This window comes from Acipenser ruthenus, chromosome 1, assembly GCF_902713425.1.
Source record: "Acipenser ruthenus chromosome 1, fAciRut3.2 maternal haplotype, whole genome shotgun sequence".
Taxonomy (NCBI): Eukaryota; Metazoa; Chordata; class Actinopteri; order Acipenseriformes; family Acipenseridae; genus Acipenser; species Acipenser ruthenus.
The window spans coordinates 115,943,914-115,968,684 of NC_081189.1; the positions used below are offsets into that span (position 1 = coordinate 115,943,914).

At 39.7% G+C, this 24,771-nt stretch overlaps 1 protein-coding gene across 1 annotated transcript in view; it reads left to right on the plus strand.

Moving 5' to 3' along the window:
* The window catches only part of LOC117420860 (histone-lysine N-methyltransferase NSD2-like), a 34,988-nt gene extending 13,552 nt beyond the window's left edge, over positions 1–21,436 (plus strand). The window contains exons 5-23 of the mRNA XM_059034447.1: positions 106–546; positions 4,168–4,327; positions 4,855–4,920; positions 6,678–6,790; positions 7,040–7,127; positions 7,222–7,346; positions 8,328–8,462; positions 10,468–10,594; positions 11,684–11,884; positions 12,630–12,809; positions 12,939–13,095; positions 13,184–13,389; positions 13,550–13,653; positions 15,075–15,344; positions 16,141–16,257; positions 18,784–18,925; positions 19,260–19,366; positions 19,464–19,668; positions 20,134–21,436. Of these exons, the coding sequence (XP_058890430.1) occupies positions 106–546; positions 4,168–4,327; positions 4,855–4,920; positions 6,678–6,790; positions 7,040–7,127; positions 7,222–7,346; positions 8,328–8,462; positions 10,468–10,594; positions 11,684–11,884; positions 12,630–12,809; positions 12,939–13,095; positions 13,184–13,389; positions 13,550–13,653; positions 15,075–15,344; positions 16,141–16,257; positions 18,784–18,925; positions 19,260–19,366; positions 19,464–19,668; positions 20,134–20,408 (3,219 nt within the window). The 3' untranslated portion in view covers positions 20,409–21,436. The remainder of the gene's footprint in view (positions 1–105; positions 547–4,167; positions 4,328–4,854; positions 4,921–6,677; positions 6,791–7,039; positions 7,128–7,221; positions 7,347–8,327; positions 8,463–10,467; positions 10,595–11,683; positions 11,885–12,629; positions 12,810–12,938; positions 13,096–13,183; positions 13,390–13,549; positions 13,654–15,074; positions 15,345–16,140; positions 16,258–18,783; positions 18,926–19,259; positions 19,367–19,463; positions 19,669–20,133) is intronic.
* The last annotated feature ends 3,335 nt before the right edge of the window (positions 21,437–24,771 follow it).

Consider the following 24,771-nt stretch of genomic DNA (forward strand, 5'->3'; position numbering starts at 1 on the left):
ACCAGTATCCCTGATGTTAGGAGTAGAAGGTGCCTGTAGTGGGAATAAAAGGTATATAATAGCAGTATGACCTACTCCTCATTAATGGTTCTTCTTTTCTTAAAGTTGCTCAAACCAGTTTCAGTGAAGTTGCGTACACAGTGGGATTTTGGCATCACCCAAGCACAAGAAGCCCTGAGGATGACGCTGAAGGAGCGGATGGCCAAGTATGCGTTCGTCTACGAGAACAAGAGGCCCAGGCTGAACCCGCGGGTGCTTCTGGAGGTGGGGATCGAGGCAGGGCCTTGGGGCGAGACCAGCGGCACATCGGAGCTGGAAGAAAAAGAGGCAGACGCAGATTTGGTGCTGCCCAGTGAGAAACCAACTGTACAGAAAACCCCTTCCCGCAAACGCACTAGCACTTCAAGGACTAGAAAGACTCCTGTGAATAAGGTATCTGAAAGGACAGAACCAGGAAAGGGGCGCAGCACCCTAGTTAATAAAAGGAAAAGCAGGGCAGCCTCCACTCCCAGGAGACGGAAAAACGCAGCACAGCCAACCAGCCAGGTTTGTATAAGAGCAGGGCTTTGAGGTCTGATGTTGCATTAGGAATGTGCTGGGGAGCAGTGTTAGTGCTGTTGCGCCTGGTATCTGCATGCATGTCTACTCACAGGACTTCCTTGTAAGGAGGTATATAATCTCTGGTTTGTGTGAGTGTGGTTTTTAAAATGGCTTGAGTAAACTCAGGATTCGAAACCTTCAGTACAGCCCAGGGTGGTTCAAATCAGGTTGCCCGGTCGCCAAATGCAACCTTCAATTTTAATATGGCCAGTAGATTTGACTATCAAGTCGCCACGTTGGCGACTTGATACAACAATCTGCACCACCCTGTTGATCTCTCAGAGCCAGTCCTTTCGTGGAACCAGCACCCTTTTTCTTGTTTCTATAATAGCGCGCACCAGCCAGTCAAGTTAGGGTAGAACAGTTGTCTGCAGTTCGGACAGTTGTCTGCAGTTCGGAAGAGACGGCTATTGCCAACTTAAAGAAATTTAAGAAAGTAAAAAACTTAAAGCAAGAAGATTCCCCTCACCCCAACAACAAAGGATGAAAGGAGTGTTGAGGTGTCTGTGCTGCCTTACGGCACAGACAGTGGGGTTTAAAATAACTGCACAACTTTTAAGTGTTGTCTGTGTTGAAGCCAATTGAGTTTCCCTGACTTGCTCGGCATGGTTATTGTGTTTTTTTTGGTTTTTTTTTTTTTAAACATTTTCTCAAAATCTCTTACCCGAAATAAAATGTCAAAGAAACTGAAGCAACAGTGAAATTTATTTGCATTTGGATTTGGAAAATACACATCTGGCCAACTGTCTATGACAGTAACTGAAAAATAAAGAAATGTGTTCACATCCCTGGAATTTTTATATAGTTATCTTCCCTGGCATTTGATTAATATAGTTCTATGTCGTGGCATTTTATGTATATACTCATTGACATTTTATGCCCACAGAAAACCGTTCACTGGCATTTAATGTATATAGTTCCCTGGCATTTTAATGTATATAGTTCCCTGACCTTTTATGCACAGAATATATTTCTGTTGAAGTTTATGGAGTTAGTTCTCTGGCACATCGATTGTAAATAGTTCCCCTCCCACAATTTAAAGATAATAAACAACACCCATTACATGAAAACAAAGCATGCAAAGGTAATGTGTGTGCAAAATATACATCTCTCCTCATATTGTCCCTGTTTGAAAATGTTGGCCACCAGGTTTTGAAAGCCACCAGCACACCCTGGTATAGCCGCACGTTTGAGGACAGCCTCATCACGTAATGCAAAACAAAGCATTTTTAATTGAAAGCATCAATGAGCTATTGTATGGGTACAATGCCCTGTGAAAGTCATTAGTATCAATAATATATGGAAAAATTATTAACGTTTATACCGTAGCTTGCTACTGGCTTTCTCAATATTGAACTGCCTCTGATTCAGTACCTAAAAGGCTCCCTGGAAGGAGGTAAAATGAGTAGATGGGTGTATTTTATTGAAAAGGTGGAAGTAGCAAATAACTTTAACCATCAGTCTACTTTGTCTGGTAATACAGCACAATACAGGTGTGTTGAATGACTTGCCCCCTCCATCATCGGCACATTTATTTTTCGAGTGGTCATTACTGAACTGATAAAGCCAGCAACAGTGAACCACATACAAACTGAAAACCATGTCCATGGGTGGAATGCTACATGATGGATATTGCGATATGCAGGTTGCTATATAATGTACAAACCACCATCTAACTGCCTGCGAGTAATCATTTGAGGGAAATAACAAATAGTTTCAATAATCACTAAAAACATTTAAATTTGTTTTTTTAAATGATCCCCAAAAACTGAAAGCTTGACACTTATGCTATTTGAAAACTAGAAGACAAGAACATATCAAGATGATGCATTATCTTATACCTCCAGGGGGTGTATAGAAAATATTGTGGCTATATTAGTTCAGCGTGTAGTGTATAACACTGACTATTGCATATGTAGGGAATCTCTTGGCCAACTGTGTTAACACTTGCTAAGAATATTCTTAAGCACAACTTGAGTGTTAAGTAATCTGGAGGTGAATGGAGACTGTGTCTGAAATGTAAGGCTTTTGGCACAATACTAGTCTGTTTCTCGGTCTGTATATCAAACTAACATTTTAAAATGTGATTACAGTGGATGTAGGTCCTCATGATTTTTACTTCTCTGAGTTTGAGGTGACTGAAATAGAAAATTAGATTTCAAGGAACACAAAAAGAACACATTGGTTAAGACAACAGGGATGTGTCATGCCTGTATCCAGTGACTCGTTTTGGACACTTGTGATACTTACCAGCAGTACATTTCAGGACCATAATAAAAATAAAAAAAATCTTTGTTCTTCCTGTCATGTTGGCATTACCTGGGATTAGAGATTGGATTGCCGTAATCGCCCCAAGAAAGGTGCATTACTGTCACGTAAACCCTGGTAAATCCTGTGTTGGTTCTGCTGCATAAGTTAAAGAGCATTAGAGGATGTAGCAAATGATATGTTCTTGAAGTACATCTGCAAAGCTGGTTCCTTCAAGAAGATGTATGGTCTCCACCACCCATATCCTGATGAGTTGAGACCTAGCCTATAGCTTTGTGTAGAAACTACATATATCTTGATCTAGCTTGTACACCAAATGTGTGGCAAGTACAATCTAGATCAATATAGAGTGTGTTGTACTTCCAATTCCATGGAATTCCTAATAAGATTGAACTTTTATAACATGCTGAAATCAACATGGAGTTCTGGTGGTGGTTGTGTGTTGTTTTTTTGTTTTTTTTTAAACCACATGTCTGCATTACTTTAGTTAGGTACAGTTTTATCATGTAATGTTTGAATGTGTTAACAAAAAGGGCAACACACAATAAAACACAAACCAAAGTCGTCCCTACTCTCCGCTCCTACAAATTCCATTGTACAGTATGTTGTGCATTCTGTGGAGTTACGATACAGTATGTTCGCTTTCCGAAGGGGAACTGTGAGTCGAGCATTCTGTAGTTACTGACTCATTTGTTACCAAAATACAAGACCTGCTGTGTGCTGGGAAGCAATGTCATGCCTGTTCAGCTCTGACCTCTGAACACTACAAATTGCTGTAAGGATTATGCACTGTGATGAAACTTAAATGCCAGTAATTCAAATAGTACAATACTGGAGCTCTTCATTTTGGCCATCTACCCTCAAGTGCTACCTATGTCACTAGGCTTTTGACAGTTTATTCATATGAAACACCAGTTTTATAAACAACTTTTTCAGATCTGTAGATTAAATATTTGCTCTGCAGACTGCATATGTTTTTTTTTTTTACCACAGTACCTTATAAACCTACACATAGTGTTATATTGGCATGCATGTCCCTTCCTGCAGCCTCGCTTGTCAGGCCTACAGACACACACACCAATGAGCAATAGACCCCCAGCTTGCTAGCTTTCTTGCACGTGGGTGAAACCTGGACAAGCATTTTTATGTACATGGAGTGGATTTCTGCCCTGTCCATGAAGTCTTACTTCTGCTTAGATGTTGCTTATTTTCAGTTTAACATGTAGGAATCCAGACACTTTTTATTTAAATGTGTTAACAGTACAAGAGATTGATTCCCCTTCTGTTTCCCACCTATAGGTTGTTGGAGAACCCCCTGATGCTTGTAATGAAAGTGGCGATAAAGACTTGCTTCAATCCGTGATGAGTCCACAGAGCAGTAAGAAGAAAGCCGGGGTTAAAACCAAGGCTGTAACTGGGAAGGCTCGGGCTGGGGTCACCTCTTCTGTTCCAGGCCCAGGTGAGGGGAGCTGTGGAATGCAGTGGTCTACAAGGCTATGTCCGTGGGCCAGTCTGAGCCCGCAAGACCCAAGTGCTGTGCCCGTGACGGCGGCAGACCTAATCTTGAACACTGCAATCCTGATGCATTGGCAGGGAAACTAAAGCCATCACAATGTACTATGTGGGCATGATCTCTACTTTGGTGCCATTTGTTAAATCTGTAATTTAATGTAATTTTGTTTGTATGTTTTGGAATATGAATTTAGTTAAATGACAAGTGAGAAAAATGGTAATTCGTTCGACTTTTTGAGAAAGTGTCCCTGGCTCAAATACCTTAAAGCACTGGTGTGACATTTGTGTTTAATTGTTTTATTGCATGTTGTGTATATCCTAGTGTTGCATAGAAATAGTAACATCACTCAGAAAAGGGGTGTATCAGTAGGCTTTTTTGATTGGTTACATAAATTGCCAATATGTTGAAGTTTAATCGTGGAACTACCTGTACTACCTAGTGATACCATTTTGTTTATCTCCTCCCCCATTCAGAGAAAAAAGCAGAAGAGACGCAACCCAGCACTCCTCAGGAAACTAAAAAAAGGTCAAGACCCAAAGGTGAGTTAGAAGGAATTTCCATGGAGTATTGATGGATAGTGATTAGGGCTGCACGATTTGGATAAAATATCTAATTGCGATTTTTTTGGCCAGATATTGCAATTGCGATTTATGAATTGCGATTTTCAAATACTTGGGTGAAAACTTCAAAAATGCAATCAGACATGGTTAAAACAAGTGTCAGGGTAGAGAACATCGCTTCTAAAATGAGATCCTAGGAATAAATACATACTGTGCTAACTGAATACAAAACCAAATATTTTCCAACATTGTTTTATTGAATTTCTTAACATCAAAATAATGTCCACCAGCTCCTGGTTAGTCAAACGTTTGTTTTGACTGCCCCTGAACTTCAGAGAATATCACGGACATTTGCAGAGCTTTTTGAGATGTTATAGTAATAAAATAATGACTTTGATCGCATTATTGAGGAGTTTGGTGATAAAACGAGTGATCAGGAGATGATTTATCGGTATGCACGAGTCACGACTATTATTATTATTATTATTATTATTATTATTATTATTATTTATTTCTTGGCATATGTGAAAAATATAGCGAACAAAGGGTGGGGCAGGGCTGGAGATACAGTACTGAGTGTACTGTTGATATGCAGTGCCTTTTAAACCTGTTTTACTCTGAAAAAAAAAAAAATTTTTAAACAGCGCGTCTAAAATAAACTGCGCGTGTGAAAGTAAATTGGACCTGACACACCTGACACGCGCTGAATAAATGGACCGCAACGGGTTTAAACATTAATTAATAACATTGAGTTCCTATTTTCTATTATTATTATGAGTTGAGTTCTTAAATAACCTAAGATAATATTATTCAGGCAGCCATAGGCTGCAGATGGAATAGGAAGCTTATGATTGTGTAATTATGTATGAGTAGGCTCAATTATTATTATAATTGAAATTATAAAAGTGCCTTAAAAACATGTAGCCTAACACTTACCGATTGCAAGCTGCAGTCTGTGGCCAAAACATTGGAGCCTGGTCCAGTCATTCAACGCGACAGCCTTGACCACGTTTGCCCTGTTATCAGTAGAGATGCAAACTTGCTTCTCCTCTTTCAGAGCCCAGAGCCCAAGACTCTCTCATTGAATAAATTAGTTGTGTTGCCTCTAGGTGTCGCAACAACTCGGAGGCACTTTTTGCACAAGACTTGCGTTTGGGTAACATCAATTAGTTTGAAGATGAAATCCTGCAATATGACAGAGGATGCGCCTTTCTTGGCCACCAAATCAACGCTCTCCTCAGCAGCACTCATTTTTCCGACAAGCCCTTTCTCTTTGCTCCTCATTAGCGTCTAAAAGCGCGCTTTGTGGGGACGCTTGTGATTGGTTAGCATGTGCATGCCACGCAGAGAGTGAGAGAGCCTGCTTGTGATTGGTCAGCACCCTCTGTGCATGTAGACACTGAATGAACGGAGTCGAGCGCATTTCATTGGATGAGGTACCGTAGCCTAGTTTTTGTTGTTTTAACGGAGTGTCAAAGAAAGGAGAAAATCTCAGCCTCTTGCGATATGGATATTGCACATGTCAATATCGCAATTTCGATCAGAATTCGATTAATCATGCAGCCCTAATAGTAATGCATGTTGGCACGTTTTACTGAAAATCATAAACCTGGATAAGCTGCTGTCAATGATTCCCTGGCCTCCTGTCCCTGATCTAATTACATATTCAATCCCTAGTTGGTAGAAATGTTTCTTGTTTCATGTGTTTAACTTTTTTTTTTTTTTTTTTTTTGTAGGAAAGGCAGAAGTAACACAACCCAAAAGGTCGAAAAAGAGACCCTTAGATACAGAAGACATTCCAGCACGGCCCAGGAAGAGAGTCAAACGGGACGGCAGTCCGAATCGCAAGGTGCTGCATTTCATTTTATTTATGCCAGTTCACTCTTATCTAAATTGGTTTTGCGTGTTTAATATTTATTACTGTTACGCTTGCAATGGTAGTCACAGAGCTGTTACAAGAAAGGTTTTAGGTCCTTGTAACCAACCCCAAGTCCATTGTTACAGCCCAAGTAATAAAAAAAAATGCACACAAGCCTTATCTTCTCTTGATTTTTTTAATTGGCTAAATCTAACCCACTGCACACTTTCCTCCATCCAGAAGAACCCAATTAAACCATCTAAATCAAAACCTGCTCCAGAGACAAAAGTATCGCAAACTGCTTTGGATGTGCAGAATAACCAGTCTGGTAAGACTCTCGAACTCGTTTTGTTTGTTTTAGTTGCAGTAGTGTTTTAGAAAGCAGCTGGATTTACAGGCATGTTTGTTTGGTTGCTTTGTAGAAAGTAAACTGTCGGACAAGTGCAAGCCCCTGAAGAAGCGAAAGCGCTCGTCCGCAGGGGGGGAAGCGCTGCTCACCCCGGCCAGCAAGAGCGCCTCCCCTCCAGCCTCCTGCACAGAACACGAGGTAAGCGGAGACGCACAGCAGTCAACATTGACACAAACGTGTGCTTCACGAATTCATATGTAACCTTCCGTGGAAACAGTTTACCTTGTTTTTTTTTTAAAGTTGTGTTTGTCATGTTTTACTTTTTTTTTTTTTTTTTTTTTTTTTTTAATTTAGTCGTTGCCAATTAGTTTTTATTATTTTCTCCCCAATTTGAAATGCCCAATTATTTTTAGGCTCAGCTCACCGCTACCACCCCTGCGCTGACTCGGGAGGGGCGAAGATGAACACACGCTGTCCTCCGAAGCGTGTGCCGTCAGCCGCCTGCTTCTTTACACTCTGCAGACTCACCGTGCAGCCGCCTCAGAGCTACAGCGTCGGAGGACAACGCAGCTCTGGGCAGCTTACAGGCAAGCCCGCAGGCGCCCGGCCAGAGTACAGGGGTCGCTGGTGCACGGTGAGCCGAGGACACCCTGGCCGACCTAACCCTCCCTCCCCCCGGACGACGCTCGGCCAATTGAGCGCCGCCCCCTGGGAGCTCCCGTCCACGGTCGGCTGTGGAATAGCCTGGATTCGAACTCGCGACATCCAGGCTATAGAGCACATCCTGCACTCTAGCGAGTGCTTTTACTGGATGTGCCACTCGGGAGCCCCCATGTTTTACTTTTCTATATTTCAAATTTCACTTCACGTACAAATGTATCTAGATAATATAAATGATACTTCCAAATTAAATGTTTTTTTTTTAAATGAAATTTCCTATACAGTACATTTTTAGTTTGGTAAATAATACCGTTTTTGAGGATTTAAAAAAAAAACCCTGCACTAGACAGCCTTATTTACATCATGATCTATGCACATATTGAAACTGCTGAGAGAAAAAAGTGCCCCTTGACTATTTTACATCCCCTGTATAGAATGCAGAATGACAGGAGTTGGGTATTCATTTCCAGCTGAAGACAAGTTTAATATTTTGTGTGTGTGTGTGTTCACCTGCTCCAGACCTCCTCTGACGGGCACGGGGACGAGCGCCCGGAGTCTCCTTGTGAAAGTGTCGACGAGATTCAGACTGAGGCCTCTGTCTCCTCAAAGAAGTCTGAACGCGGAGGGAATGTGAAAAAGGATAATATGTGTCAGGTGACTTTCATTCTGCTCTGTAAACCAATTTCCACACGTCCCAAAATCTGCTACAATGATAGGCACAATCTGCCTGCTAGAACACTGGATCCAAAGATTATGAATTCATCTCTGTAACAGTATCTTCAGCACCAGAGGTTCTTCCAGCACAAATTTACTGAAGGACAAACCAAAGCGGTCATAGATGTTCTTGTTGAATCGGTTTGCTGTTTTGAGTGGTTGTCATTCCTGTACTGCTAGAGAGGTTTGTGATGGAGTTCTTTCCTAGATCCATAACCACCGATCTACAAGAAGACCTAAAAAAAAAAAAAAAGTGTTTGTCTATCTATCTATCTATCTATCTATCTATCTATCTTAAATAAATAAATAAAATTAAAAAAAAATTAGTTGGCTCTTTTGAGCAAAAACTTAATTGCTAGTAGTGACCATAACTAGTAATTAGTGAAGTTCCTTTCGTCACATTTGATATTTTCAGAGGCGTGACCATAGACCAAGGGCTAGAATTACAAGACGACAAATCTGTTTAAAAAAAAAAAAAAAAAAAAAAAAAAAGCAAGAGACACGAAGAACTAACAAGTCAATAAACTTAATGAAATTGAAGAAAACAGACGTGAAGCAAACACCAAAAAAAAACTGCTTGGGCAGCAGGTGTTTTTTATTGATTGGATGAAAGTAAAAGTTTGGAGAGGGGCAGCGTCTGTTTAAACCCGACAGCTTTGTTGTCACTACAGATGAAAATGGGCTAGGATTTGTTTCCTAAAAGAAAAACAGAAAATCACAAAGCTTTCAAAGAAAGAAAGAGAAAGCAAGCCCCTGTGGATGGATGCCGTGCCTGGTAATCCCCTGTGCCCTCTTTTGATGCCCTTGTGCCACTGAAATGATGAAGCTATCTGGTATACTCTGTAAATCCCCTTGCTTCAATGATACCTCGCTTATTATTGGGGGAAAAAAGAGACGTTGAGAATCTCCACTTTAATGTTAACAACAAATAGAACCTTGGGGGGGGGGGGGGGGGTACCTATAGCGGTTGTAGTGCTTCAGTAAAATATATATATATATATATATATATATATATATATATATATATATATATATATATTACTGAATACCAAGTGTACAAGACAGTGTAAGAGAAGTGCTGCGGTAGATTCTATATGTAACACTAATAATTTTAATTTAGAAAAAAACTGAGCACCGTCTGCCCCTCCCCCCCTCCAGCTTGTGTTAACCAGAGGCAAATTTCTTCATTCCCCATCTCGACAGCAAAGCGCTGTATAGTGTAAGCTGTATTGAAAGAAATGTCTTGAAACCTCTCTGCTGTTTGGGATTTTTTTGTTAAATGCCCAGACGACCAACAAAAAAAAGTTGAATGCAAACTGTGCAAGCATTTGTTGTTGTATCATGGAGGCACATCCAATCTCTGGGGTCACTTTACAATCATAAGAAATTATTATTAGTAGTAGTAGTAAAATGTTCCTGCTTGGAACGGTGACTGTTAAATTAAGTTTGTTTTGCCCAAGTCCGCTGCAAGCTTACTTGCAAGCAGCATCAGTTACGTGTAAATAAACATGTATTTTTATTTAAATTATAAAAACATGATTACTGTTCTATATAATGCATTTTTAAACTACATATGTGTTTTATTCCATTTATACGGATTACCTGTAAAATAGGATTTTCAATCAAATATAAACAAGTAGCTATAGTGATCAATAAATTACGCAAATTAGTATCATCGAAGGTTCGAACCTTCCTTCGAACCTTTGAAGGCCAAAATGTACTCTCTGTTGCAGCCCTATAAAATTGTTTGAAAAAATAAATAAAATAAAATAGAAAAACATAATTATTTATTTAAGTGGGATAACACACTCCAGGGCTTGTGAGCTGTGTTGCTTCGCTTCGTGCCTCCAACCCAACTACAGCTGTATGTTAATGCAACACAACGCATGCCCTGTCGTGTGTTATATATAATGTAATATATATATATATATATTTTTTTTTTTAGGTTTGCGAAACTATTGGCGATTCGCTGATGCTGTGTGAAGGGCAGTGCTGTGGCCATTTCCACTTGAATTGCTTGGGGCTGACGGAGAAACCTGAAGGAAAGTTTCTGTGTCCTGAATGCACCTCTGGTAAGCCATGGAAAATACTGCAACGTGAGCTATTTCAAGAATGTTCTACAGTGCCACACCTAACACTACAATATCCAAAATTGAGTAAGAGTTTAGGTAAATGGGAGCCTTTCCTTACAGGTTATTGAAGTCTTGTGAAGGACAAACCTGTATTTTTAAATTTTTGCAGTTAAATGCAACCCTAAAGATGCAGTAGATTAAATAGATTTTAAAAAATCATGGTTTTTAACCCTTTGCAGTTCATTTATTAAGTGCGCGTCAGACGCGTCGGGTCCAATTTATTTTCACACGCGCAGTTAATTTTAGACGCGTTGTTTTAAAAGTATTTTTTTTTCACAGTCAAGCGGGTTTAAAAGGCCCTGCATATCAACAAAGCACTCGCTGGGCATCTCCAGCCCCGTCCCACCCTTTCGTTCGCTATCGCTTTCACATATGCTAAGAAATAAATAATAATAATAATAATAATAATAATAATAGTCGTACATACCGATCAATCATCTCCTGATCACTCGTTTTATCACCAAACTCCTCAATAATGCAATCCAAGTCATTATTTTATTACTATAACATCTCAAAAAAGCTCTGCAAATGTCCGTGATAGTCTGTGCGCTGATACAGTAACATCCAGCTTGTTTCCTTATGACCGCCCATATGGGATGCCAATGGCAAGTATGACTAATCATGAGATACCCCTTTTTTTTTTTTTATCGGCTTGTCTCGGCTCCTGTCGCTCCCACTCGGCCATTGAATGGAAAAAACGACTAGAAACCCGTTTTTTTTGCGTTTTTTTTATGATGTCGGACAGGGTCCGACAATGGACCAGATAGGAATAATTGCAATGTTGGACCTGGTCCGACAATGGACCGCAAAGGGTTAATGGTCCAAGACATTCAATCAAGATGTGTACGAACTGGTGGTGGTGATTTGTGCTGTATATACAAATCCATTTGAAAGCAGGTCTTTAATTGGTATAAACCCTTTTTTGATTAGGATTTGATTGTATTGTGGTATTCTGGAATACCATTCTTAGTCCACAGTGTTCGTGAACCGACCTCAACCCTGTGTCGTCTATTCTGGCTTCCCCTGCAGGAATCCACTCTTGCTTTGCGTGCAAGAAGAGCGATGGGGAGGTGAAACGCTGCATGGTTCTCCAGTGTGGTAAATTCTACCATGAAGACTGTGCAAGGAAGTACCCTCCGTCTGTGTTTACAAACAAGGGCTTTCGCTGCCCCTTACACTCCTGTGTTAGCTGCTTCGTCAACAATCCCTCAAACCTCAAATCTACTAAAGGTAGGGAACTGGTAAAGCAAAGACAATTCACAGCGTTTAACAGTTAAGAGAGACTTTTCTGTCATTTTATATCTCCAAATATGTGTGAAGGGTGACATTTTTAATTATTTTAAACTATGGCAGTATTTAGATCTGGTGCTGTTTTTTTTTTAGGTCAATTGAATATACTCCAGTATGTACTGACTTCAGACTTCGATATTGCACTTTAATGTTCACCCACTAGATGGCAATGTTGTACTGCAATATCCTGCAGAGGGGTGACAAAGCCATGCTCATTTTAAACTTGCACTTTTAAGAAATGAACATTGCCGTTAATTTGACTTTGTTAGCCAATAGGAGTTACTAAACCGCTTTGCCAATTTAAACCTCAAACGTTTTAAACCCTGTTCATCATTCCACTGAAACAGTGGAACATGTGTAGAGTATTTTGAAATGTTTTACACCATGAAAATGAGTTAGGGTTGTTTATATTCTGTTTAGTTTCCTAAACGTTTAAATTTTATTGTACTTGGAATGCTGGCAACAACTTGGGTAACCTATATTAAGAAGCACGCCAGTAAATTCTGCAGTAGATGTAGCTGATCTTAAATCTTATGGATGTGTATATGGAAGACCATTCCGCATTTGTATTCAATCGATAACCTTACTGTATAGTAACTACTGTATCAACCCTACATTTGTTTCGACAAGTTGGAGAACGTTTGAACTCCGAAATTAAAAGCAATGTCTTCTCGATTTCACAAAGGTAAAATGGTGCGTTGTGTGCGCTGCCCTGTTGCCTATCACACGGGGGATGTGTGCATTGCAGCAGGATGCGAGGTCCTGGCCTCTCACAGCATCATCTGCACCAGCCACTTCACAGCCAAGAAAGGGTACCGTCACCATGCGCACGTCAACGTCAGTTGGTGCTTTGTCTGCTCCAAAGGTTAGCACGATTTTCTTTCTCTTGTAATAGATGCCATAAAGGAATATCGTGATTTTGTAATCTATAGTTAACATCCACCATGCAACTGCATTTGCGTTAACAATGATGTGTTCCTCCCTGTTCCTGCAGGGGGCAGTCTGTTGTGCTGCGAGTCCTGTCCTGCTGCTTTCCACCCTGACTGTCTCAATATAGAGATGCCTGATGGAAGCTGGTACTGCAACGACTGCAAGGCTGGCAAGAAGCCCCAGTACAGAGACATCATCTGGGTCAAACTGGGCAGCTACAGGTGAGAAACATCTTCAGGCAAACAGACATTTAATGTTGACACCGTGGTGAATATACAGTGGAATTAAACCTGTCCTATCTTTAACCAGGTGGTGGCCGGCAGAGATCAGGCACCCGCGGGGTATCCCCACAAACATCCAGCACCTACGCCACGAGATCGGGGAGTTTCCCGTGTTCTTCTTTGGCTCCAAGGATTACTTCTGGACACACCAGGCCCGCGTCTTTCCCTATATGGAGGGCGATCGGGGGGGCAAATACCAGAGGATGCAGGGCATCGGCAAGGTCTTCAAAACAGGTAAACCGCATTTCTCATAGGAGGAAATAAATCTCTGTGTACTGCAGTAGAAGGAATGTTTTATCAGCAGTAAAGGTGGTAGTTGTATTTTTTTATTTATGTATTTATTTTTTGTGTGTGTGTGTGTTTTGGTTCCTACAATAATTCCCATCCGTTCCAGCTCTACAGGAAGCGGAAAAGCGTTTTCAAGAGATCAAAAAGGAACGAGAAGCAAAGGAAGCCCAGGAGAATGAGCGCAAACCACCGGCCTACAAGTACATCAAGGTTCGTCGACTTAGGAGCATTTTCAACAGGGTGCTCCAAACTATTAACCCTTTGCGGTCCTATGTAGGACCTGGTCCGACATTGCAATTTTCCCTTTCCGGTTCCAATGTCGAGAACCATTCAGTGGCCGAGTGAGACCGATAGGAGCCGAGAGAAGCCAAAAAGAAAAGGGACGTTTCTCATGATTACAGATAGCCCCGGCACCACATAGATAACACGGACATAAACAAACAAGATAGCTGCTTCTGCATCCAGCGCTCAAAGAATATCGCACATTTGCAGAGGTTTTTTTAGGTGTTATAGTAATAAAATAATGACTTGGATCGCATTATTGAGGAGTTTGGTGATAAAACGAGTGATCAGGAGATGATTTATCGGTATGCACTACTATGAAGAGGTATGTGAAAAAACAGCGAACAAGGGGTGGGGCGAGGCTGGAGATGCAGTACTGAGTGTCCTATTGACATGCAGTGCCTTTTAAACCTGTTTTACTGTGAAAAAAAATACTTTTAAACAGTGCATCTAAAATAAACTGCGCGTGTGAAAATAAATTGGACCTGACACGTCTGACACACACTGAATAAATGGACTGCAAAGGGTTAACCCTTAGCGGTCCATTTATTAAGTGCTAAGAAATATGCTAAGAAATAAATAATAATAATAGTCGTACATACCGATCAATCATCTCCTGATCACTCGTTTTATCACCAAACTCCTCAATAATGCAATCCAAGTCATTATTTTATTACTATAACATCTCAAAAAAGCTCTGCAAATGTCCGTGGTAGTCTCTGTGCGCTGATACAGTAACATCCAGCTTGTTTCCTTATGACCGCCCCTATCCAATGCCAGGGGCAAGTATGACTAATCATGAGATACGCCTTTTTTTTTTTTTTTTTTTTTTTTTAAATCGGCTTGTCTCGGCTCCTGTCGCTCCCACTCAGCCATTGAATGGTTTTCTCGACTTTTTCCAGAGAAAAAACGACTAGAAACCCGTTTTTTGCGTTTTTTTGATGATGTCGGACAGGGTCTGACAATGGACCTGATAGGAATAATTGCAATGTCAGACCAGGTCCAACAATGGACCGCCAAGGGTTAATAGTAAAATGGCAAAAGTGTTGGAGAAAAAGTGACAAGTCGCATTGTGTGTTTCTGCTTAAGGTATTTTCTTATCTGTTTCTGCTTATATCCTTAAAACAATATGCACCCCATTTATACTCATTTTGTAGTTTTGTAACATGTGTTTTGAAAATCTGTCCCATGTCCTGTGACAAGGCTCTTTAAAACTAGGATTTGATCACATCCCAATTAAATTGTTGCGTATTTCCACAACTCGTACCCCACTTTTTTTTTTTTTTTTTATATTTAGTTGTAGTGGGTGTTTTTTTGTTTTTTTTTTAACCACCCTTATTTGCATTCAGGTGAACAAGCCCTGTGGGAAGGTGCAGATCTACACGGCAGACATCTCGGAGATCCCCAAGTGTAACTGCAAGCCTTCGGACGAGAGCGCGTGTGGCTTTGAGTCGGAGTGCTTGAACAGGATGCTCATGTACGAGTGCCACCCTGCTGTGTGCCCGGCGAGAGAGCGCTGCCAGAACCAGGGCTTCACAAAGCGCCAGTACCCAGAGACCAAGATCATCAAGACTGCAGGCAAAGGCTGGGGGCTGGTGGCCAAGAGAGACATCAAAAAGGTGAGAGCCCTCGGCTCGCTACTACTGTTCAATATCTGTCTCATCAACTCTAAACTTTTAACTTTATCGTAACAACTCGAGTAACCTGTATTAAGAAGCGACGTGTAGGGCTTGAAGTTTTCAGGTTTTATTTTTGATCACGACATCCCTTTTAAAACAGACTTTGAGCCGATTCTGTTTTCTAATTAAACCACTTGTGCTTTTGCTATTTTCACTCGTTTTCAGCATTGTCCAGACGGATTTTCTTTTCAGCATAAATTACCCAGTATGGAGTGTACACTGATAGCAGGTCCGACATTTTAAAATCTCCTTGATTTTGTAGCAAAACCAAAAAAAAAAAAATCATATACCCAGTTTGTAATGAATAGTTTTCTCTTTATTAGGATGCAGACACTGCTTAACAACTATTAAGTAACATTTAAAGGGAGGTAGCGATTTGGAGAATAAAAACCGGAAAGTTGAAGCCCTTTGTGTGTATATGGAAGACTACACTGAGTGTTAAATAGATAACCGTACACTGTATAGTAACTACTGTACCAACCCTCCATATGTTTAGACAAACGTTGAATAACATATGGCATTGTGTATCCTTGTACTTTTAGAAGGAGAAGTCAAATACAGCAGATTTGATAATGAACTGAGCATGCACTATCATGGAAATATTTGTCTGTCATGTGCATACTCATGTGCATGACGCTGATTGGGATCTGGTTTTCCTTGCTCTGACCAGTTTATTTCTTTTTTTACAGCTGTGATGGGGGGGGTGTGTGTTTACAGGCTGCTTGTGTTTTTTCAGGGGGAGTTTGTGAATGAATATGTGGGGGAGCTGATAGATGAAGAGGAGTGCAGAGCAAGGATTCGATATGCACAGGAGAATGATATCTCGCATTTCTACATGCTGACCATTGACAAGGTAATATTCTTGTAAGCAAGGAATACCAGGATTTATGTAATCTGTGATCACTCGGATAATAAGAATTGGAAAGGTATTGTCATTCATCAATGATGCTTTACATTCTGATTTGACCTTCAGATGCCTTAAGGGTTTTAATCTTGGCGTATTCTTAATTGATTAATCAGCCTCTCTGGATGAGTAATTAATCGATTAATCACACCCATTTACTATAATATGGAATTGTAGTGAAAGACAACTAAAAGTAACACTTGGTATTAATGCTATTTTAACAGACAACTTTTAACTTAACAATTTGACAATAAATAAAGATGTTTACTTGCATGTAATCTGGAGTTAGCCAAAGCAAGTCTTTTTAATATAATACATAAAACACTGTGCCATGCGTTACTGTAAATTAGCAGTAGTACTACGTACAACCAATACTGTTTTGAATATCTTGGGCCATTCTTTGTATAAACTGTAAACTAACAGGTCATTTAACAGGTATTACTGAATTGAGTGCTATTTTATTTTGGTGTAATTTAGTTAGCTGAATATACCATAAATTAAGACATAGACTATAGCTGTAAATGTACTGCCATGGTACAGAATTAAACTAATAGAATACAAAAAAAAATAAAAAATCAGATTAGAAACTCTTAGTACTGCTGTGAAAGGAAAGCCCTGAAGAGCAAATCTTGCAAGTTGTAGTCATTTTTTTTTTCTTCCTTCTGAGCCATTGGTTCCAAAACTTTTTTTTGTTGCTGCTCACTCCCCTTCTAATAAACAGTAAAATAACATTATTATATAATAAATATATATATATATATATATTTAAGATGGATACACCTTATTACAATCGCTATTCGTAATTGTATCAACACCAATACAAAAAAACGAGTCACTTAAACGTTGCGCTTTTGTTTTCTCGTTCTTCATTCCACTTTTAAATGAGAAAGTAAGGACATGATGGATTTAAAAGCCCATTTAATTGTTTCACAGCAAAACCCTGTAAATGAAACGGGTTGTATTATTATCATTAGTGTTATTACAGTATACCTGTGACTAGTCTTTAAATAATGTTAATGCTATTACGAATAGTAATTGTAATGTTTGTCCAGCTTATTTTTTTAAACTTTATTAAATATGTTATTAAAGATTTGTTTAATAAAATGTTGCACCCACATTTGCTTTTTTTTCTACATTCTGCTCGCAAAATTCTGCTGCTAATTTAAACGAAAAGCTAAGCCCTCCCATTTATAAACTGAAGCTGTATCTAAATCTAGATTATTTTATTTGAACAATATGTGTGATATTAAAACCCGCCTCCACTACACTTTCAAATGAAGGAGGGCTGGGTGATAGAGGCGCTGAGCTGCGATAGGTCTGAAACGACACAAGCTCTGTGGATGGCGTTTGGTCAGATTAAACGTGGTCCCTGTCTGGATAGTTCATAGAGTCAATCATCCTTGAGACACTGAGTCTGCCATTTACTGCAGAGCTTTTGCAATCGTCAAGAAGTCAGAATTTTAAATCAGTCAGGTCTTGGCACTCCCCTAATAACCTCTGAAAAACACTGTTCTGAGCAAAGGCAAAATGTTGGGTATATCTCCCTGTAACCCGTTTGCCACCTTTTGAGATTTCTTTCCTATGCACTGCTTTTTGCTACAGCACGTGGGTAAACTAGATTAATCGATCAATGATATTTTAATCACTCAACACCCACATGCATGATTAATTGATTTATCTTTAATTGATTAAAACCCCTACTTTATTATTATTATTCAAATCTACTTGTATACCCTGCTCTACATGCTCACTGTGTTCCTTACATTCATTTTAGTGGATACATATCAGTAAAATGGAGCTGCATTCAGACAAATGGGCAATATCACGTGAGAATTATTTTATGGATTTAAAATATTTAACCTGGTGGGAAATAGAAACATGAGTGAAATCGTGTTGTTTACAAGGATGTCATAACTGAACTAGTAATCTGCCTTGTGTTCAGAAGTGTGACCCCTCTCTTGTATCTTGCTCTTAATTGTACTGTAATTATTGATATATGTATTTTTTTGTATACAACTGTAAGTTGCCCTGGGTAAGGTCGTCTCCTGAGAAATCAATAATAATAAACAACAAAAACATACACTGCTCTCTTGAAGAGCATGACTTGCAATCTGTGGTTTGGTAACCTGCTCATAAGACCTTTCCAGAGCTGTATGAAATAAGCCTTTAACTGTGACCAGTGTGTGTGTCAACTATAATGAAGTGCTAGAACGAGTAGCTGTTTCTGTTTTCCATTGGTGCACACACGTTTTCTCTTGTTCTGGTGTGCAGTGTCTCTGGCCTTTCTCTCACCATTACAGCAATCCGCCTTTTAATCAGCTCGGATTGGCTAAATGAACATGGAAATGCAGGATCGGGGAACTAGGGTTTTCAACCCAGGCTGAGTGGTGCACGGAAACGAGGTGCTAGGCCTGTCCTGGATCAGTGGTGTCATTGTTCATTGACCTCGCCCTGAATAACCTGTTATGTGTTTAGGACCGGATCATTGATGCTGGGCTCAAAGGGAACTACTCTCGCTTCATGAACCACAGCTGCCAGCCCAACTGTGAGACGCAGAAGTGGACGGTGAATGGAGACACACGGGTGGGATTGTTTGCTGGCTGTGATATTCCGGCAGGTGAGATGGGTTACACCGTTACAAACTACTGCTGTGAATACAATAGCAATACCAGAGGACTGAGATTTGAATTCTTTACATTGTCGGTGATCAGCATCTTGCGCTGTGTTGCAGGCAGGGGGAATTGAAGAATCCATTGCAAAGTTAGGGTACATTTTGGTTATGTATTAAATATTGGACCATGAACTTGTGGTTAACACCCCTTGTTCAGAATGGTGCAGTGGATTCTTTAAATTGAAGAGTTGATGTGTCATCTAAAGGGTAACACCTCCAGTCATGCACGCATTCACACCACACACACTGCATCCTCATTTGAATTGTCTTGTAAATCCAGGGACAGAGTTGACCTTCAATTATAACCTTGACTGTCTGGGCAACGAGAAGACAATCTGCAGGTGTGGAGCTCCTAATTGCAGTGGCTTTCTTGGAGACCGGCCTAAGGTAAAAGATCTGATAACTCTCAAGTGGAAATGTCTGTCTTGTCTACGGCTGTTTTCATGATCCTGTTTTTGCTGCCCTTTCTGTTTTAAAAATAAAGAATGCAACCAGCAATACCTCAGAAGACAAAGGGAAGAAAGGCAAGAAGAAGCTGAAGAGGCGCAAGTCTCGTAACGAAGTGAAGAAGCAGTCTGAAGACGAGTGCTTCCGCTGTGGCGATGGGGGAGAACTCGTGCTGTGTGACAAGAAGACGTGTACCAAGACCTACCACCTCTCCTGCCTCGATCTCACCAAGCGCCCTTTCGGTGAGTTTGTGTGGAGCGAAATAACTGACCAAATCACCTTAATCCACGGCCAACTGACATACATAAATTAATGTACTGTATTCTTGTGGCTTCTTTAATATATATAGAGAGAGAGAGTTTGTATTATCTTTAATAAGTGATCTATTACTGTTCAAACAGCACAATTTTGAGAGAAAGTTTTGTCTAAGATTTACAACAGATGTTCAGCACTCTTTGTATTGGCATGTGGGAATTCAGTTAAGTATTTTAATTAGAAAAAAGATTGATTTGCAGATTTTGCTGTATCATGTGTGTTTCTTTTCATTACACTTCGGCTGGATGCAACCTAAAAATGTATTGTGTTTAACATTGTAGGGACCGCTAACATGCAACTAAACTGTGTTAGTCAATAAAAAAATCTGGCAGCAGCAGTTAAGCACTTGCCTGATGTTTGTTTGTTTGTTTGTTTGTTTGTTTGTTTGGCAGGGCGATGGGACTGCCCGTGGCATCACTGCGATGTCTGTGGGAAAAACTCTGTAACCTTTTGCCAATTCTGCCCAAACTCCTTCTGTAAAGAGCACCAGGAGGGGGCGCTGTTCGCGTCACCTGTGGATGGACGGCTACGCTGCTCTGAACACGAAGATCTGGACCAAAGCCACGCTCAGGAAATCGTGGAAACGGAACAGGAACCAGAACCACCTTCAGAGAAGCAGACTGGGAAGTCCAAGCCTACCAAGAACTCCAGAAAAAGCTTAGGCTGAGCACTATTGGGTGGGAGAGAGACTAATTGCAGTTCCAAGCTGCTAACACTATTCTGTACATATAAAACACACCACTTCCCACAGTGAATGTTCATCAGAACTGTACAGCTTACTGTATTTTCAGGGAAAACAATTCCCCCCCCCCCCCCCCCCTCCCAATTGAGCCATCCAAGCAGGTTTAATCATTTTTTTATTAATGCATCTGTACTGATACTCAGCTGTGGTAAGCACAAGACTAAACTTTACAGCATTACAGTTTACACTTGAATTATTATTTTATTTAACAAACTTTTTCTGGAAAATATAATACAGTAGAGATATATATTTTTTAAAAGTCCATAATAATAAGTAAGACTGGAAATTTGTCAGAGTTGCGTAAACCATTTTACCAGCCAATCAAGGTGTTTTAAGAACTGTAATATCTTCAACAAAAAAAAGACACTATTAGTAGCTCTTGATTTCTGTCTTTCTGTATTCGTGTAGTTTGCATTTAAGTTGTAATACTTGTGTTTTATTTGGTTTTTTTTTTGTAGCTCAACTGGTCTTTATGAAGAATAGTATCAAACATTTTTGCAATTACTTGTTCAGGGTTACCAGACGTCCCTGCTGCAGGGAAACTAATTAAAAAGAAAATCGAGTTTTAGTAATCCGTTAATGTCAAGTTTATTTTGCAATATACACTTTCTTTTTTATTTTGTTTGGGTGGGTGGATGCAGAACTAATTAGCCTTCCTCCTGTTGGGGAGTTCCTGATACTGTTTTCAAAGTGATTGTTGTAAGCACAGTCAAGAGTGACCAGTCTGCTGCTAATCTCGAGTATCTCTTAAAGCACTTATATTGTGAGAACACTGGTACAGTGGGATTCAGATTCGGCTGTGACTGGGTGGGTGTCCTGCATATGGGGCTTGGTAGCTATCTTCACGTTGCATTAGTGCATTGGTAAATGTAGGGATGAGAGTGTTCAGTGTTTCCTTTTTTTTTTTTTTTTCTGTGTAAATTTTGGGTTTCATTAAATATTGTTGCTCCTAAGCTTTTTGGGTTTTTTGTTTTTTTCCCCTCCCTAAAACAGCCCAGCCGCAACAGAACTTTTTATTATATAAATGGTCCAGAGTGTTCTTTATACATTTTGTGTGTGTGGATATAGAACCTCTGGTGAGAGGGTGTCACAGTCATTAAGGGTCATGAAAATTCACAAGTTCATTCATTTGAAGTATATATTTATTTGGGGGTGGGGTTGGGGTATTAGGAATAAGGTAGTTGTCTAAAAATAAACTCTCCTCTAGTTCTTGTTTTGCAGGGAATTGTTTTTAGGTGCTGAGAAGCAAATACTGGAGGGTGAAGTTCTGTAAATTTACCCGTTACAGCTTAATGTAACACTTGAAATGTATTTGCTTACAATTGTAAGTCGCCCTGGATAAGGCCGTCTGCTAAGAAATAAATAATAATAATAATAAATAATTAATAGAACAGCAATGATGTACACAAAAGACGATGGTCAGTTCATTCAACAGGACAGCTTCCTTGAACTGCAAACACTGTAATGGCTGTGTAACACAAATGTGCCCAATCATCATAACTTTTACAATTACCCTCACCAAGCAAGCCGTTTTGGGAAGCAAGGCTTTTAGTCAATTTTAATGGGACTATACCCATTTGTATTATTATATAATTGGAATTAAATACAGGGGTGCCAAAAAAAATTGCACTTTTGTATATACATATCTGTTCAATATCGTGACTGATCCTCTGATTTTAATCGGTATGCTGCAGGAAGCACCATTCAGGCAGAAACCACTCCACCTTCAAGCCTCATAGTTCCGGTTTATTCCAGTTGTGGGTTCCTCTAGTGTAACTACTGCCAGGAGTTTTCAGGCATACATTAACACTTTGTAGTGTTTTATTTTATTTAAGAGGTTTTTACAATTTGTAAACTTTCTATTTTAAAATAAATTTATATCCACAGTGTACAGAAATTGTCCCATTTTGTTTCAGGGGTACATACATTGAGTTGGGAGTGTTAAGCAGAGGCTTGGAAGCTTGCACTATTCCATATTGCAGCCTCACATCATGAAATTATCCATTTGGTCGTTATTGGCCACAGGTTGATTTAAATAACTGATAGAATAAGGCAACACAAACTAACTGGGATTAACATTTAAATGTTTTACTGTATTCTCCCAAAAATTACCAAAATTACATCATGCAAAAAAAAGTGTGTATATATGTGTGTATATATATATATATACAGTGCCTTGCGAAAGTATTCGGCCCCCTTGAACTTTAAGACCTTTTGCCACATTTCAGGCTTCAAACATAAAGACATGAAACTGTAATTTTTTGTGAAGAATCAACAACAAGTGGGACACAATCATGAAGTGGAACGAAATTTATTGGATATTTCAAACTTTTTTAACAAATAAAAAACTGAAAAATTGGGCGTGCAAAATTATTCAGCCCCCTTAAGTTAATACTTTGTAGCGCCACCTTTTGCTGCGATTACAGCTGTAAGTCGCTTGGGGTATGTCTCTATCAGTTTTGCACATTGAGAGACTGAAATTTTTGCCCATTCCTCCTTGCAAAACAGCTCGAGCTCAGTGAGGTTGGATGGAGAGCATTTGTGAACAGCAGTTTTCAGTTCTTTCCACAGATTCTCGATTGGATTCAGGTCTGGACTTTGACTTGGCCATTCTAACACCTGGATATGTTTATTTGTGAACCATTCCATTGTAGATTTTGCTTTATGTTTTGGATCATTGTCTTGTTGGAAGACAAATCTCTGTCCCAGTCTCAGGTCTTTTGCAGACTCCATCAGGTTTTCTTCCAGAATGGTCCTGTATTTGGCTCCATCCATCTTCCCATCAATTTTAACCATCTTCCCTGTCCCTGCTGAAGAAAAGCAGGCCCAAACCATGATGCTGCCACCACCATGTTTGACAGTGGGGATGGTGTGTTCAGGGTGATGAGCTGTGTTGCTTTTACGCCAAACATAACGTTTTGCATTGTTGCCAAAAAGTTCGATTTTGGTTTCATCTGACCAGAGCACCTTCTTCCACATGTTTGGTGTGTCTCCCAGGTGGCTTGTGGCAAACTGTAAACGACACTTTTTATGGATATCTTTAAGAAATGGCTTTCTTCTTGCCACTCTTCCATAAAGGCCAGATTTGTGCAGTATACGACTGATTGTTGTCCTATGGACAGAGTCTCCCACCTCAGCTGTAGATCTCTGCAGTTCATCCAGAGTGATCATGGGCCTCTTGGCTGCATCTCTGATCAGTCTTCTCCTTGTATGAGCTGAAAGTTTAGAGGGACGGCCAGGTCTTGGTAGATTTGCAGTGGTCTGATACTCCTTCCATTTCAATATTATCGCTTGCACAGTGCTCCTTGGGATGTTTAAAGCTTGGGAAATCTTTTTGTATCCAAATCTGGCTTTAAACTTCTCCACAACAGTATCTCGGACCTGCCTGGTGTGTTCCTTGTTCTTCATGATGCTCTCTGCGCTTTAAACGGACCTCTGAGACTATCACAGTGCAGGTGCATTTATACGGAGACTTGATTACACACAGGTGGATTCTATTTATCATCATTAGTCATTTAGGTCAACATTGGATCATTCAGAGATCCTCACTGAACTTCTGGAGAGAGTTTGCTGCACTGAAAGTAAAGGGGCTGAATAATTTTGCACGCACAATTTTTCAGTTTTTTATTTGTTAAAAAAGTTTGAAATATCCAATAAATTTCGTTCCACTTCATGATTGTGTCCCACTTGTTGTTGATTCTTGACAAAAAATTACAGTTTCATATCTTTATGTTTGAAGCCTGAAATGTGGCAAAAGGTCGCAAAGTTCAAGGGGGCCGAATACTTTCGCAAGGCACTGTATATATATATATATATATATATATATATATATATATATATATATATATATATATATATAAATAATTAAAAAATACAAAAAACTGCAGTGTACAAAATTGAAGGCATATGAAAGAAAAGGTTTTTTTTAGAGGTACACAAAGTTTAAAAGATTAAAAAATATTTTATTTTCAGGACGTTTTGGGCAAAAGCCCTTCAGCTGTTTAAAAAGAAAAGTAAACACAGTGCAGTAAACTTGTTATTCAAGAATTGTAATTATACAAACATTCTGTGGATGATGTCATGATTATTAGAATAGAATGTTCATTCCCAGAGGTTCCAATGTTCCCAGTTTGTATTTCCGAGCAACATTTGTTCCATAGCACTGATTGATCACACAGACTGTGATGTCTTCAGCAGTGTGATCATCACTGTTGAAGTGACGGGCTACTGGAAATGCAGTGGTGTTAATGTGAATGCTTCTTAAGTGTTCTACAAACCGGTCTGCTAA